General features: G+C 35.9%; 1 protein-coding gene across 1 annotated transcript in view; it reads right to left on the reverse strand.

Moving 5' to 3' along the window:
• Positions 1-14,981, reverse strand: part of sntg1 (syntrophin, gamma 1) — a 68,471-nt gene that overhangs the window by 5,459 nt on the left and 48,031 nt on the right. Inside the window, exons 13-17 of the mRNA XM_015401124.1 lie at positions 12,940-12,978; positions 8,736-8,852; positions 7,072-7,143; positions 6,484-6,636; positions 6,319-6,411 (exon numbers count right to left, since the gene is read on the reverse strand). Coding sequence (XP_015256610.1) covers positions 6,319-6,411; positions 6,484-6,636; positions 7,072-7,143; positions 8,736-8,852; positions 12,940-12,978 — 474 coding nt within the window. The remainder of the gene's footprint in view (positions 1-6,318; positions 6,412-6,483; positions 6,637-7,071; positions 7,144-8,735; positions 8,853-12,939; positions 12,979-14,981) is intronic.

The following is a 14,981-nucleotide window of genomic DNA, read 5'->3' on the forward strand; positions in this document are numbered from 1 at the left end:
TGAGTCAATCTGGTACCTACACCGTCATCCTAACATTTATATTCTCCTCAAATTCTAAGTAGGTTTGAAATTCTGGACCAGGTAATTTAAAATGTGTTCGGCCTCTCCAGTCAAAAGACACATGTTGGTAATCTTCCACAAAAAAAAAAAGAAAAAAAAAAAGACCAAAACGCAAAGTTCAAACAGTTTATAAATCAGAGTGATAAGAGTGAAAACTGTTTAATACAATATATTTTAAGATATATTTATTAATGCCTTTGACTTTTAATACATTCTAATGTGCTTTGTAATAGAAAAGTATTGCCATTATTTGTTTGTCCATGCTGTGTTCATAGATAAGTGAGACTACTATTGCTATGCCATGTTATGCCATAAATAAATGTTTTTTTATTTATTTTTTTTATTAACTTAGAAGTGAGCAAACAAGCTCAAAACCCTATTTACTACGTTTAAGTCAAATCCTTTTTGCTGTTCTTTGGTCTTATCCGTGAACTGCAGCAAAAATCTTTTAGGTTTGATTTTAAAAAATAATAAAAAAAAAACAGCAAAAAGGGTAAATATCTGGCTTTAGCCAGGAACATACGAAAGCTGAGAGTGATGACATTATTTTGCGATAACAAAGATGGTTTTGTCCTGGTTAACAAAGGACATACTCTCCTTTAATGCGACATAAATGCAAAGTTTAGCAGTAAATATTATCTCAGCCGTATGTTTATTCTGCATATTTATTTAAATAGTCTACATAATGGATATATATTTAAATTAAAGTATATTTTCTGAAAGAATGCATTTTCTTGGACCTGGCTGTGTAGAAAAAGACAAAATCAAATTATTACATCTAGCTGTAGTCCCAGTCATATTAAGGTTCTGCCACTACTTGATATCACAAAAAGGGTATATATCACCAGTAAAGTAACACTTTTTCTAACAATGCTGATTAAGCAACGTAGTCTCTTCAAATCTTAATTTTGTCCTAACTGAAATACATTTCAAACACTTTTTCTTAGCAATGCAATCCTGTAAAAGCTGGTCTCCTGCTGGTTTTTCAGATTACCCTCTAAAAAAGCCCCTGTAGTGGCACAGCATTTATCTATTAGAAAAATAAGTTTTCTAAGCGTATGAATTTCATACTAAAATGGAGACCATTTTTTTTTCCAGAGCCCAGCTTGTGTTGAATTAGATTTTGAAGATCTGCAGCAGAGATTCTGATTATTAGAGCAGGAACAATCACTGACTAACTGTTGTGAAATGGTTTTACCATGAAACCTTTCCTTGTTCAGGGAATTTAAATATCGGTTACAAATTCTGACATCAGTAAGTGTAAATAAAAATACAACGTTAAGGTCTTTTTTTTTTTTTACCTACCACTGGCTGTAGTTCATGGCAGCCCCAGAAACCTTACAAATGGCATATAAACCTTCTTAAAGACTGCTGAATTACAATCCTTAAGAGCTGGGGTATGATGTATTGCATTTGAGCTGGTTTAGCCTAATTCATGCTGCCGTACTACTTAATACGTTTTACTCTTGAGTCCTGCAGTATTCCGGACTGGTTGCAGAGAGTGATACTAAACTTAGCTTCCTGAAAAATAGAGGTAAGTAAAGTTAATTTTTAAGATTTTTTTCCTAACGGAGGTTAATAACTTTCTCTCATAGAGCCAATGTATTTTGAGCAGCATTTTTGCCTGATAAATTAAATCAGAATTTTTGCATGTGCTCTGGATATCCTTGCCTAACTCTAACTTTAGTTTTAAGACATGACACGGAAACATTTATTGTTGATCAAAAAATAATAACTGGGTTAAAAACTGTCATTCTGCTCTTCTAATGATTTATCTCTTCAGATAACTTAAAAACATTTTAACTTCTGTCAAAATGAGTATTTGAATTTATAAACCTTCAATTGTAAGAACTTTTATAGCTTTACATGGACTAACTAGGCCTGGTCACTAATCAACAGCAATATGGAAAATCCATTTTATTCAAAGTTACAGCTCAAAACATGCTAAAGCTGATTTTGGGGCGTGGGATAATTGTAATGAAAAACAGAAACAGAAAAATAGATCAGTTCATGTAAAATAACCTGATACTTTGCAATATACATTTTGTTTCATATAAAAATCCACAGTTTGTCACCAATCTCTAAGGCGTATCTTCATCAATGTTAAATGTATTTTATCATTGATGGAGCCCGGACCATAATGAAATGGAAATCTGTCTGGAGCTGCGGCTATAATTAACTGTGCTACTAGGTAGGGTTTGTTGTTTTATGAAATAAAATATTTCCAAAAATTAAACGATGCTTTGAATCAGCTTTATTGCCATCATGCACTTTATGAAAGCTATACAACAGAGAAAACAAGCCATTGATACTTTGGTATATTGAATCCAACTGATGCTGTGAGAGCAGGATTGATGATAAAAGAGTCTGCCGTGATCTGTGATCCGAACATAGTTTACTGTATCGGCTTGTACACCACAGATTGTCCGGTTGATTTTTGTCTAATGTATTTACTTTTCAATTTGAAATTTGACGCAACATTGGGTCCTTCTGATAATTGAACATTCCTTTTCCCGAACCGAAGCCATTCCTACATCGGGAGCAGTACAATAGACATTGTAATGACGTTTTAACTATCCTTTCAGGGTGCCTAACAATGCGTGAAGTAGTGTTTCTATACTACCGCCCGAGGACGTTTGAATACACTGACATCACAGCTGGGTTTCTTCACATTACTGTTCTCACCGGACTCGCAGATCGCTAGAGGCACTAAACATACTGTAAAATTCTTTCCATTTTGTATTACTTGGAGAATTTTTAGCGCAATTTCGACCAGTCACCTAGAGAAAAGAAAGAATAATCTACCATCACACGCAATAAAACTGCTCTAGACGCACTCCTTTCTATTTGACCTTTATTGCTATCATAAACACGATTGGCTTTGTTCAAAATTTGAGTATTCCAACACATTCTCATCTTCATACTTTGGAACTTGTGCTGACATACATGACAAACAGGAAGAAATAATATTTCCTCACAACCGTGTCCTCTCTGACCACTTTTTATTAACCTTCAGCATTACTTTAACAAATTTCCCCTTTGCAAAATAAGGTTTTTCTTTAGCAGATTATCTTCAGATAATATAGTTATAAAACTTAAATAATCTATTTCACTTTCTCTCTCTCCTCTTTGTCACTGAGCAATGCAGCAGAGGGCAAAAACGTAGTTTATTCTTCTTCACAGGTTGTTGATTTTGTTGATGGGGTTGCTAGTTCACTGTGTACTGCCTTAAACAATGTAGCCCCTTTCAAAAAGAAAAAAAAACTTTATAGAGAGCTGGCTCCCTGGTTTAATGCAGAGAAAATGGCACCCTACATGCCTACTGGAATCCTACCTGGGAAGGTGGGGGTCTATTGTTAGAGCATTGTGCTTGGGTCCCTGAGGTTCTGAATTAAATTCCCACCGATTGCCACTCTTACCCTTAACCCCACACTGCTCCCTGAGCACTGCCCAGTGGATGCCAACTGCTCCCCAAGGGGATGGGTTAAATGCAGAGGTGAATTTCTCCAATGTGAGATCAATAAAGTTAAATTACTATTATCATTATTATATTACACCTAGTCTGGAAAAATAGTTTACTGCAATATAGGATGACACTTTGTAAAGCAAGAGCAGCATATTTCTCCTCATTAATGGAGGAGAATAAGAATAATCCTACATATCTTTTTAATACAGTTGCCAAACTCACCCACAGCCTTAGCTTGGTAGAACTATTCATCCCCCTGATCTAAGCAGTAATGATTTTATGGGATTATTTATAAATAAGATATATTCTATTAAAAAATATGATCATTAGCACCCCATATGATTGGTTTATCTCTGGTGAGGCAGTGTCTGAGGTAACCATAGAGTCTGATCCGGGTTTAGACTGCTTTGATCCAACTGAACTTTCAGACTTAGCAAAACTATTGTCTTCATCTATGCCCTAAACTTGTGTGTTAGATCCAGTTCAAATATTTCCTCTGATTCCCTCCTCCATTTTAGATATTATTGATCTACTCCTGTTACTGGGATATGTACCTCAGGCTTTTAAATGTAATTTAACCTTTACTTAAGAAACCATCTTTTGACCCAGATGACTTAGTCAATTGTAGACACATTAGAATTAATGTGTTTTTATAAAATTATGCACCAAATCAGAAAATGTATAATGTTCTTGACTATATTGATCTTAAAACATAGTTTTATACAACAAATGCAATAGAAAATAGAACTTTTAACTTAATACTCAGAGCTCTGTGAGCACTCCACTGGAAGCTGCAGCTACCGTGGTGCATGCTGGGACAGCTGTCAATCTCGAGAATAGACAAGTCTGCTCTGATGCATACTCGGTTAAGGAGCAAGAGCAACATCCTGGGACTTTTTCCGTTCTTGGTCTTGTGTTCTTGTGAATTGGAATAAAGCTGGGGCTGAATCTGATGACGTTTCACTAGCACACTAGCACATGAGAATGCACAAGTACACATGTCCATTCGGTAAAGCCAGTGTAAGGACTTCAGAACTAGGCTGATGTGCTAATATTTATGTGTAGGATACCACTGATTCAAGAAAATCAGAAGGAGTTGGACTAGTGTTTATTGAAGACTGTAGTAATATGTGCTTGGTCAGAAACAAATCTACGGATGTTTTTTAGGTCTTTGTCCACAAATTATAATATTTCTTAAATAGGCAGTGTTGGAGCATCATACTGAGGATGCCCTGGTGAAACTCGGGCTGCGGCAACATAGAGTGTAGAATGTTACCTTACAGTATGTAATTTTAAAGCTGCAGACGATAAAAAGGAGTGGGGTCCTAGAGGTCACAGCAAGATGTTTGCTTCCTGGAGATGTTTTAAATACAGGTTTCTGCATGTGGTTCCTATAACTAAGACCCTTGGCCTCTGAATGCTTCCCAGCACTGGAAGCTGCTCCTTGCTTCCAGAGGGATGTTTAAAATGCTCATTTGCAATGACAAAGTTGTTTATTATGACAAAACATTGTTAATTTTTACCATGTTCAAAGCGTGATTTACTCTTAAATAGCTTCTAATACAAAGAAATCCTGGCTTAAAGGTTCTGCACATAACTAAAGAGCTGCCCCACGTTACATGTTTTTTTTCTCTTAATGGATGCGGCACATTAGCCAGTAGTAAGTCACATATACAGACATTGATTCATCCACCCACCCACTGTATGTTCATCTTTGAAAGGTTACTTATGAGTTCATTTGACTCTCATGTGAGTGAAAACTGTCAGAGGAAAAGCACTTACATGAGAGGAATAACTCCTGTTAGATGTTTGTGAATATCAACCATAAATATTGTATCCCTTGTTTGTTTGGCATGTTGTCCATATGGAAACAATCCTAAGAGATGAAAGAGGATCCTTCTGTATCTTAAGCTCACAGATCACAGATCTTTTTGGTAAACAGTTTCATTTTGGTTGGTTTCTGAAAGAAAGCATGGTTTTTGTTAAGTTGCCAAATGCAGTTTTTAATTATGGAATAATCTCGCTCTCTGTATTGCCTGTAATTGCAGTTTACATATGGATTCTGCTTTGTGCGTCTCTCTCTCTATAAACAATACTCTGGCAACATTCTTACCATGCTTAGGGGACATTGTTGCCACGCACTGCTGGAGTTAGGGCCAAAATCTTAGAGAACAATATGGCAGTGCTTGTGTCCTTCTCATCAACGTAATGTGCACCAGTGGAGTAGTATGCATGGCAGTCAGGCGATGTGCGAAGAGGCCAAAAGAAACTATATGCTGCAGTAAGAGGTTTTAGCTGGGGGGGGCCGTCAAAACAAATGTGCTCACACTCCTGAAATGCACACTGAGCAGAATTAGTTAGCAGCCACGGAAAAAAAGAGGATGCAGAAGCATAATGATTAGCTCCATCTAACTGTATGCAACACTTCCACTGAGGAGACAGCTCTTCTGTATTTGAATGGCTGACAGAGGATTCCCTTGGCTGGTGACCGGAGTTGGCCAACGATATGCTTGACTGGACGATCGCCAATCATAAGAGGCAAAAGCTAGAGATTAAAACTTTTTTCCTGCTTAGTGAATAAAAGAGGCATCAGCAGGTCAGAGCTTATTAAAATTGGTGATTAGAAATCTACAATTGAATCTCTGATTGGTGCATATTTATCTAATCTTCCCAGTTTCTTTGCATTAATTTATTTCACACATAAATCCAGCTTTACAATGCTGTGAAATAAAGTGCTGGAAAAGCACAAGTTACGAGCGTGAAGGGAGGAGAGAGGATCGTCGTGCACATACCTTTGAAGCAGCATCGAAGCAGACAAAGCCCATGCCGAAGTCAATTGTAAGTCCCATGAGGTGACTCTCCATTATGCAAGCATACGTTTTACACTGCAGAATAGCAAAAGTAAATGTTAGTTACCAGAATGTCTCAAGAAACTGTTTAAAGAAAAACATTCAGACCTGTATCCTCTCCACCTCCAGGAACGTTGCCATCTGAAAAGCCTTTTCCCAGATTAGCAGCTCACACTCCAGCTCCACGCTGAAGAACATATCTTCCCCGCTCTCCGTCTGAACACTGAAGCAGTGCCTCCTTTTGTCCAAAAGGTCACTGTCCTAAGATAACACAGACAAGCTGACATGTCAGACAACACTAACACAGATAACTGACAGGCTTTCCCAACGATGGTGTCTAATCTAATGTGCCATCTCATAAACTAAATTGCAATATAAGGTCATCCTATGGAGATGATTGCATTGGTGGATCTACTTACATCAAGCTATTTAAAATCTGTTTCTAATAACAAGAGGCAGATGAATTCTCACTGTGGAATTCAAAGTGACCTCAGACCTGCAGAGAATAACAACTACAAGCCTTAAGTGTGTCTGTGAAACAGCCATAAGAACCCATGCAAATGTACTGTATAAGTGAGTCATATGAGAACATCCCTCAGATTCACCACTACTGTTTAATATTCTCCTGGTGTGCTCTGTTAGTGATACACCACTCTAAATGCTTGGAGATTTGAGTAAAAAGAGAGACTGTGATACCTTTAAAATTTTGCACATTATTTCATACACGGTAAAGCTTTTCTCCGCTCTGGTCCAGTCCCACGTCGTCACCTGAAAACATCACAGTAATATTGCATTTGATTTGAGAAACGCTTCAACAGAGAGTATTAAAAATCTCAGGAACTGTGCTTAACACGAACAATAATTTGTTAGTCTTGTTTTTCGACAGAGCTTTCCTTTTCATAAACGTTAAGAACAACAATGTGATGAATAATGCAGAGTGCTTTTGCTTTTCAAAATTCAAATCTAGACCACTTGATGATTAAATTGGACTTGCTTACCAACTGATGCATGCAGTGCAATGCAAAAGTAATCATACTGATACAATTTTTTCACATATCAATTTATGTAACTGAGAAGCACTATTGTATACTAATGCATAGTAGTACGTTTATGTGAAGTGTAAGGAAAACTCTCTAATCAATCTAAGCTTACTTAGATGAGAGAGCCTGACAATGACAATTCTCCGATCTGGCAGACATCAGTTGTATTAGGTTCTGGACTCTAACCCTACCATTCCAACACATAATTATGCTGTGATGGTGACAGTTCACTGCTGTGTTGGTAGGGGAAGTGCTCCAGCATTCTCTAGTATTCTACTTTCTGACAGGTTGTCCTTCTGGATTACACTTCATTTTGCTCCATCCATCTTCCAATCAACTACCTTTCCTGCCCTGCAGAAGGAAGCATTGCTTTTGCATTATGCATGGTTATTCAGGGTGATGCTTTAGCCATCCACCATGCTAGGTGTTAGATCCTGAACAGGGATCTATGTTTGCTGTGTTTTCTACACGGCAAATGGAAAACTGCTAATGAGCCATGATATGGCTTCAATGACAGATTTCTTTTCCCATATCATTTGTACTACTAACACATCCCTTCATCTCAATAGCGACTCTGTTATTTAAATATGTGATTTTTAAAGCAGTCAGCTGCTCTGTATTTTAACTAGGGATATCAATCCTACAGGGGGGTAAATAAAAATCCATTCCACATTTTAAAAAATGCTATTCATGAATAAAAAAACTGAATAAAATGAAATGTATCATTCTTTTTAATGTAGATCTATGGAATAAAATCACAGTAAAACAGTTTGTTTTTAACTTGACAAAACACAAAAAAAGGCTTTAAATCCTTTCCAAGCATTAGTAGTTGGCATTCAAACTCAAGTTTAATGAAGAAACAGGGAAACTAAAATCCCAGATAAACTAGTTTTCAATAGTAAAACATTTCCTGACTTTGAAACATGCAGGCTCTTATGTCCCCTCATCCCCTATTAGCATATTCCATTTATTTTAGCACAATCACCATCAGCAGCCAATTTCAGTTATCTATCAATCTCTTCCCATCAACAGCATCGTTGACAGCTTATCCCTCTCATCATAATAGCCCAAATGGCTGGCAGAATGTAAACACATTAAATGATCAGCATCAATCAAGAAGAAGATCAATGCACCACAGATGATTATGAGTGAGCTGCTTCCTGTTTCTCAACAGGGAAGTTTTTTTTTTTCATTTTCCTAAACAATAAATTACCTTAAATGAAAATGAGCCATCCCCTGAGTAAAAGATGAAACATCAATCCAGAAACAGAAGTTTGATCTGATGAAGTGGAAACTGGAGTGACACAAGTGAAGGCTTACTGGAGGAGCTGTGAACTTGAAGAGTGAGGAACCCCTCAGAGCGAGAAACTTTGGTGAGTACATCCGGTCCTGAACAGAGTCCTGCTCTTTCTCGTCCACCCAGCCCATGTAGATGATCTGTCCAATAAATAAAAATTGTTTTAAAGCTTTGAAAGCTTTTAAAATATATATATATTTTTTTTACCATGAAATAAAAAAAAATAAAAATAATGTTATCATTTAACCTTATCATCTATAGGAAAATTTCAAACCTTATTTTTTTGGCACTTAAACCAACTTTGTAATGCTGTGAAATAAAGCGCCAGAAAAAATAAGGATTTTGCACCTGCAGAAAAGTTTTTTTTTTTTTATGTCTTTCATCTTTGGAGACCTGTAGAAAACAGTTTTAGTCTTGTAAAAAGTCTTATATTTTTGGCTTGTCATTTTTGCAAATAGAAAACACCGTATGAGACATAGAACGCAAAAATCTACATATAAACTCAGTTGGTCTCTTTTTATGGTTCTTGGGTTGCAAATGCAAATCTTGGCACAATCTTCCATTTCCGAACTGACTCAACAGTCACAGCTTTGTATCTGTATAGAAATCTTTACACATTGCACAGTAGATGAGCAGCTTTAATCAGAATAGCAAACAATTTTGTTTGTTTCAATTAGAAAGGAGACTGAGAGGGGCTCTATTATTATACCCAGATGATGATGTTATTTTATACAGCATCAGAATCAGATTTCAACCAGGTCAATTCAAATCAATTTATTATATAGCCCCAATAAATCAAGTTATTGACTTGCAAGACATGCACCTGCTGGATGAGCATGTGACAATAGTAGACATTAACTTGCATTTTAGAGTGTGAAATGTGGTGCAGTTTGTAGCCCTGCTTCCTTGAAGCAAGCAGGTTCTGGGTTAATTTCCCAGCAATGGATCTTCTGCATGGAAATTGTATGTTCTCCCATTGCATGTATGGATACCCCCAGTCCAAAAACATGACTGTTGGATGTTTTTGGATGGATGGATGGATGGATGGATGGATGGATGGATGGATGGATGGATGGATGGATGGATGGATGGATGGATGGATATTCTTTATGGCAATTGCTGATTAGATCTTGCTCTTACTTAGATAGAGCTTCTATCCTGAAAGCTGTAAATGTATTATATTCCAGTACTAATAAAACAATTTAAAATAAACAACTGAATAATAATTCAACTTTAAAACAGAAATAGTTGACTTTCCTTCTCTATATTTTATACTTTATTTGTTACCTCTTTTAACTTGTTGTTTCATTAAGCAGCCTATCTTTATCCAATGATTTCACACTTGATTTATAGAGAAAAATTCTTCCTAAAACAGGAGTAATTATTTATTTTTGTCTAAAGCTTTATTGTATTTCATGATTTATGATGTGCTAAAAAGAGGTATCACAAACCACTACGTATCAAACTTTAATTCTGATGTGTCAAAAACTTCCATACTTAAAAAAGAAATTTAATTTTGGCTTAATTCATTATTAAAGTTTATCTCAGAAGTGCCATATTTCATACATAATTAAAGAATTATAAATATGAAAGTGTGTTAAACCCGGAAAAGAAAACAATATTTTTGTTTGTGAAGTTTTTATCATGGCTTCCATCAGCTGGAAATGTTACTTTTGAAAAACTAAAAAGAAATATGTGATTCAGGGTGTTGGGCAAAGGTGACTGCATCAGGGAAAGTTGGTTTGATTCTAACAAGCTTATTTACTAATCCAGCAAAATCATTTAAAGCCTCAGAAATAACCCTCACCTGTACTGTAATAGCTTTTGTCTGCTCTATTTATTTGAAGAGGAAGATATTTTCTCCATCTCTATTTCTCTAACCATTCAGGTCTGTTCTCATTAAAGGTATTGTGGCTGTCCTGCTATTCCAAGTCAAAACATCTGAAGAGAAAAATGTTTTCAGGTTGCAAAACAGCTTCAAAAGCTCCACAAATGGTAGATTGTGACAGCTAATGTGATGCCTCATTTTGATGGTCAAATTTTGACAAAATGCATTAAAATCTTTAAGTACAGTGTAAAATCTTCAGTCGATCTCTCTTATCTTCTTACTGTGCCTTGCAAAATTATTTGGCCCCCTTGAACATTTTGAATATTTTGCCACATTTCAGGCTTCAAACAAAGATATAACACTAATTTTCCTTAAAGAATCAGCAAGTGGGGCACAGTCATGAAGTCATAAATTATTGGATATCTTTAACCTTTTTAGAAAATAAAATAACTAAAGAGTGGGGTGTGCAAAATGAACCAGTCCCTTTACTTTCAGTGCAACAAACTTTTTCCAGAAGTTCAGTAAGCATCTCTAAATGATCCAATGCGTGTAATCAAGTCTCCGTATAAATGCATGAAGCAAAATCTACAATGGAATAGTTCACAAATAAACATATCCAGGTGTTAGAATGGCCAAGTCAAGTGCAGACCTCAATCCAATCGAGAATCTGTGGAAAGAACTAAAAACTGCTGTTCACAAACACTCTCCATCCAACCTCACTGATCTGAAACTGTTTGGTAAAGAAGAATGAGTAAAAATTTCAGTCTCTCAATGTGCAAAACTGATAGAGACATACTCCAATCGACTTGCAGATGTAGTCGCAGCAAGAGATGGCACTATAAAGTATTAACTCAGGGGGCTCAATCATTTGCACAACAAATTTTTCAGTTTTCAATTTGTTAAAAAAAAAAATCCCACAAATTTTGTTCCACTTCATGATTGTGTCCCAGTTGTTGTTCATTTTTCACAAAGAATTACAATTATATATCTTTATGTATGAAGCCTGAAATGTGGCAAAAAGTTGAAAAGTTCAAAGGGGCTGAATACTTTGGTAAGGCACTGTAAGCCTGAAATTGGCACTAGTAATCTCCATTCATTTCTTCAAAACCCACCAACAGACTGGAAACTTTGCAAGGTTCAGAACAAGCCCAAACATTTTAAAATCTGCCGATATTGTGAGCCAGCACCTCCCTTCTACTTGTGACTGCGCACTGTTGCTATGTGGGGCTCTGCGCGCTTCCGACAGCGAAATCATATTTTAAGGCAGGATAATAATCTTGATGAACCGGCTGCACGAAAAAATGCTTTGAGGTGGACTTTCTCGTTTAAAGATATATTAAAACCACTTTTTACCCACTTATCACAGCAAATAGAGCAAAGCCGCTCTCTGCCATTGAACAGTATCAGCAGAAGTATCGGACGCATCTCTACAGACTTTACTGGACGCGCTTCAGGAGCATCAAAGATACCCTTTAGGTGCGTCTGACCTTTATGTGTACAAGCATCAAAAATTAACCAGCTGTCGTTTTTTGCTGGTGAAATTGCGTACAGTGTGAACGTAGCATTAAATCCTGAATTTAGGTTGGAAGCTGGGAATAAAAAAAGAAAAAAAAGAAAAAATGTCTTTAATGTATTTATTGTTTCATTAGAACCAGCCATGGATTTAAGAATCAACAAAATATATTACCCAGTGAGTAATTCCATTCTATTTAAAGGTACTAATACATTTCTACGCATTATATTATCTATCATTTGCAATACTTGGGAGTTAAAGACAAGAACACTGCTTGACATCAGCAACTAACATAACATTTATATGTGGAAGTGGTCCTTATATTATTTTTTAAGTCTGCAGAAACTAATATAATGCATTAATTCCTGTTGTCCAAGCAGTGTTTATTTTATATATCTGTTTCTTTTTCACATTTATTAGCACTATGTTGTTTCTATATGTTTGGTTATCTAATTTTTACTATATGTGGATGAAAATTAAATAATAGAGGTTTTTAGGGTACAACAATGGTATACGTGAGTAATTTTTCACTGTGAATTGTTCTGTTTAAATTACATGTCTGGTTTGTTTAGTTGTTTTGTTGTGAGGCAGATGCTGAAGTAAATAAGCAATGAGCCCTTGATGCATGGTTAATTCTCTTCATTTAGACCAAAAGATGAAATGACGAGTTAACTGAGTGAAAGCACTTAAGTGGTTTTCTCATCGTCTCCCAATGGACAGACTTAAATGATGCAAGTGCCTCCCATGTGCTGTAATAGCTGGTAATACAGAGTTTCTTCTTTTGACTTAAAGACCTGCTCAGAATTACTTATTTTATTGTCAGCTAAGGAACAACACTAAAGTAAAAAAAAATACATTTAGTTGAAGAATTAAGAAAATATCTTACCTGTTGGTTCACAGGAAAATTCCTATTAATCTTCTTCACCTACAAAATTCAACAACTGGGTCAATAAGCACGCAAACATTTCTTGCAAAATTTAAGAGACTCAATTTGTTTCATAATCACATTGCAAAAAAACAAATAAACAGGAGTTAAAATGCATAAAAAACAGTATTAAGAAAGCACACTCATTAAAGGACTGTTTATTCAAAGTATGCAAATTTCAAAATGGATGGACCCAGTCTTTTCCACATGCTCCTGAGGCTCTTCCTAAAAAAAATGCATTTAAAAAATCCATTCTCTCTGCAGTAATAAAAGAGAGAGCAGTCAAGCTTCAAATTAAAAGCCTGTGTTCAGATCACAGGTATCACTTGCACCTAATCCACAGCAACGCTATCAATAAAACTCTTTCTTAGAGGCTGAGCTCCAAATTAAGATGTCCATTCAGAAGTCCATCCTCCTACAAAGATGAGAACAAGCCAGAAGAATGAGCTAGTTTTAGCTACATTATTTATAATGTAGCCTTAATTTATTATTGTTAATTTGAAATCATGAGTTTTAAAAGCAGATTCGGTTTGTAATTATTTTGTTTAATTGCCTTAAAACCAATGTCAATGTAGTTTACACATAATAGCTGCAATAATAAATCTGTGAATTGTATTTTTTGAGGGAACAGTTAATATAGAAAGGGTAATAAACAATATTATATTTTTCTTCTAATTATGTTCTAGATTTTTAAAGACACTAAGATTATTCAGCATAGCTTGGCAACAAAGATCTAGACAGGACAGTCAGATTTTGTTTTACATCTTTTATTGGTCATTCATGTCTTATTCTACATAAATACGTATGTTTTATGTTTTACATTAAAATGATAAAGGAATAATCTGTATTATCTCTCCACATGTTTGTGTAATTAATGGAGGAATTTCCCTTTTTTATTTTGTGTGTGACTAAAACTGAAGCTATTCATTCATTCTTCTGGTCCCCGAAAGGGCAACCAGCAATGGGTAAGAAAACTAAAACTTATTTCAGTTTTGGAGAAAAAACCTAAACTATTATATTTACTATACTTACTAAGATGTGCTTTAAAGGCAAGCGTTTTCTTACAATAGTTACAGGAAACACATTTGAAGATTATCTTTAAACTTCCAAATAAACATCAAAACTTCGCCTGTAAAGAGAAAGAATGATCCCAGCCCAATGCACACTGACTGAACTTGAAAATACACTTAACAGTGGGAGATGCTGAATGTCACTGAAGTAAAGCTTTAAAGATTTCCACTGAATTGAATCAGCACCTCTGAGCCCGGGTGTTCAGGCTGCACTTTGCTGGGAACAGCTGGAAACTTGAAGCTGAGCTGTGATTAAAAGGAAAAAAGTACACTTGTATTCAAGGTCAACACATAAGAAACACAACACGGTGTGAGGAATAGAGTGCCCGAACATGAACGCAATGAATCATTAGAAGTGAGTCATCGTCAAGCCTAATCCAAACATCTGATCTGATTCACAATTCGTGCTTGGAAATAAGATGGCAGACAGACTTCAGCTTACAATAGCTGCATCTCCCCTGTGCAGCAGCTGACTGGTGGGAGTCATTAGGCGCAATGGAGCAAGTACTTCCTTTCATAATGTCCTCAATGATGCCTTCAAATGCATCACTAAACAAATTTAAGAGGGGTTTCATGTACACTGAGATGGCCTCTCCAGCCACTAGACCAGAACATCAGTGAGCCTTTATGGGAGATCACCGACCAAAGAGAGCGGAGTGGATTTTCATTTTTCCACCATCGCTCAGAGAAATGGAAGCGTCTCATGGTGACATATGGCACATGTTTGACTGCAAACAGATTGCTAAAAAATACTGAATCCACAAGCATAAAAAGTCAACTCATTCATTATCTTTTCGAAACGATAAAGATGAATATATTTTCTCCCTTTTTGGAAGATCTAACCATACATTCACCAGACATTTTCATAGGTTATAAATATTCACACATTTTTTTCCCTCTCACATTAAGCCATTTTTAACTTTTTTCTTTTTT

The sequence above is a fragment of the Cyprinodon variegatus genome, unplaced genomic scaffold, assembly GCF_000732505.1.
Source record: "Cyprinodon variegatus isolate N-32 unplaced genomic scaffold, C_variegatus-1.0 Scaffold1186, whole genome shotgun sequence".
Classification (NCBI taxonomy): Eukaryota; Metazoa; Chordata; class Actinopteri; order Cyprinodontiformes; family Cyprinodontidae; genus Cyprinodon; species Cyprinodon variegatus.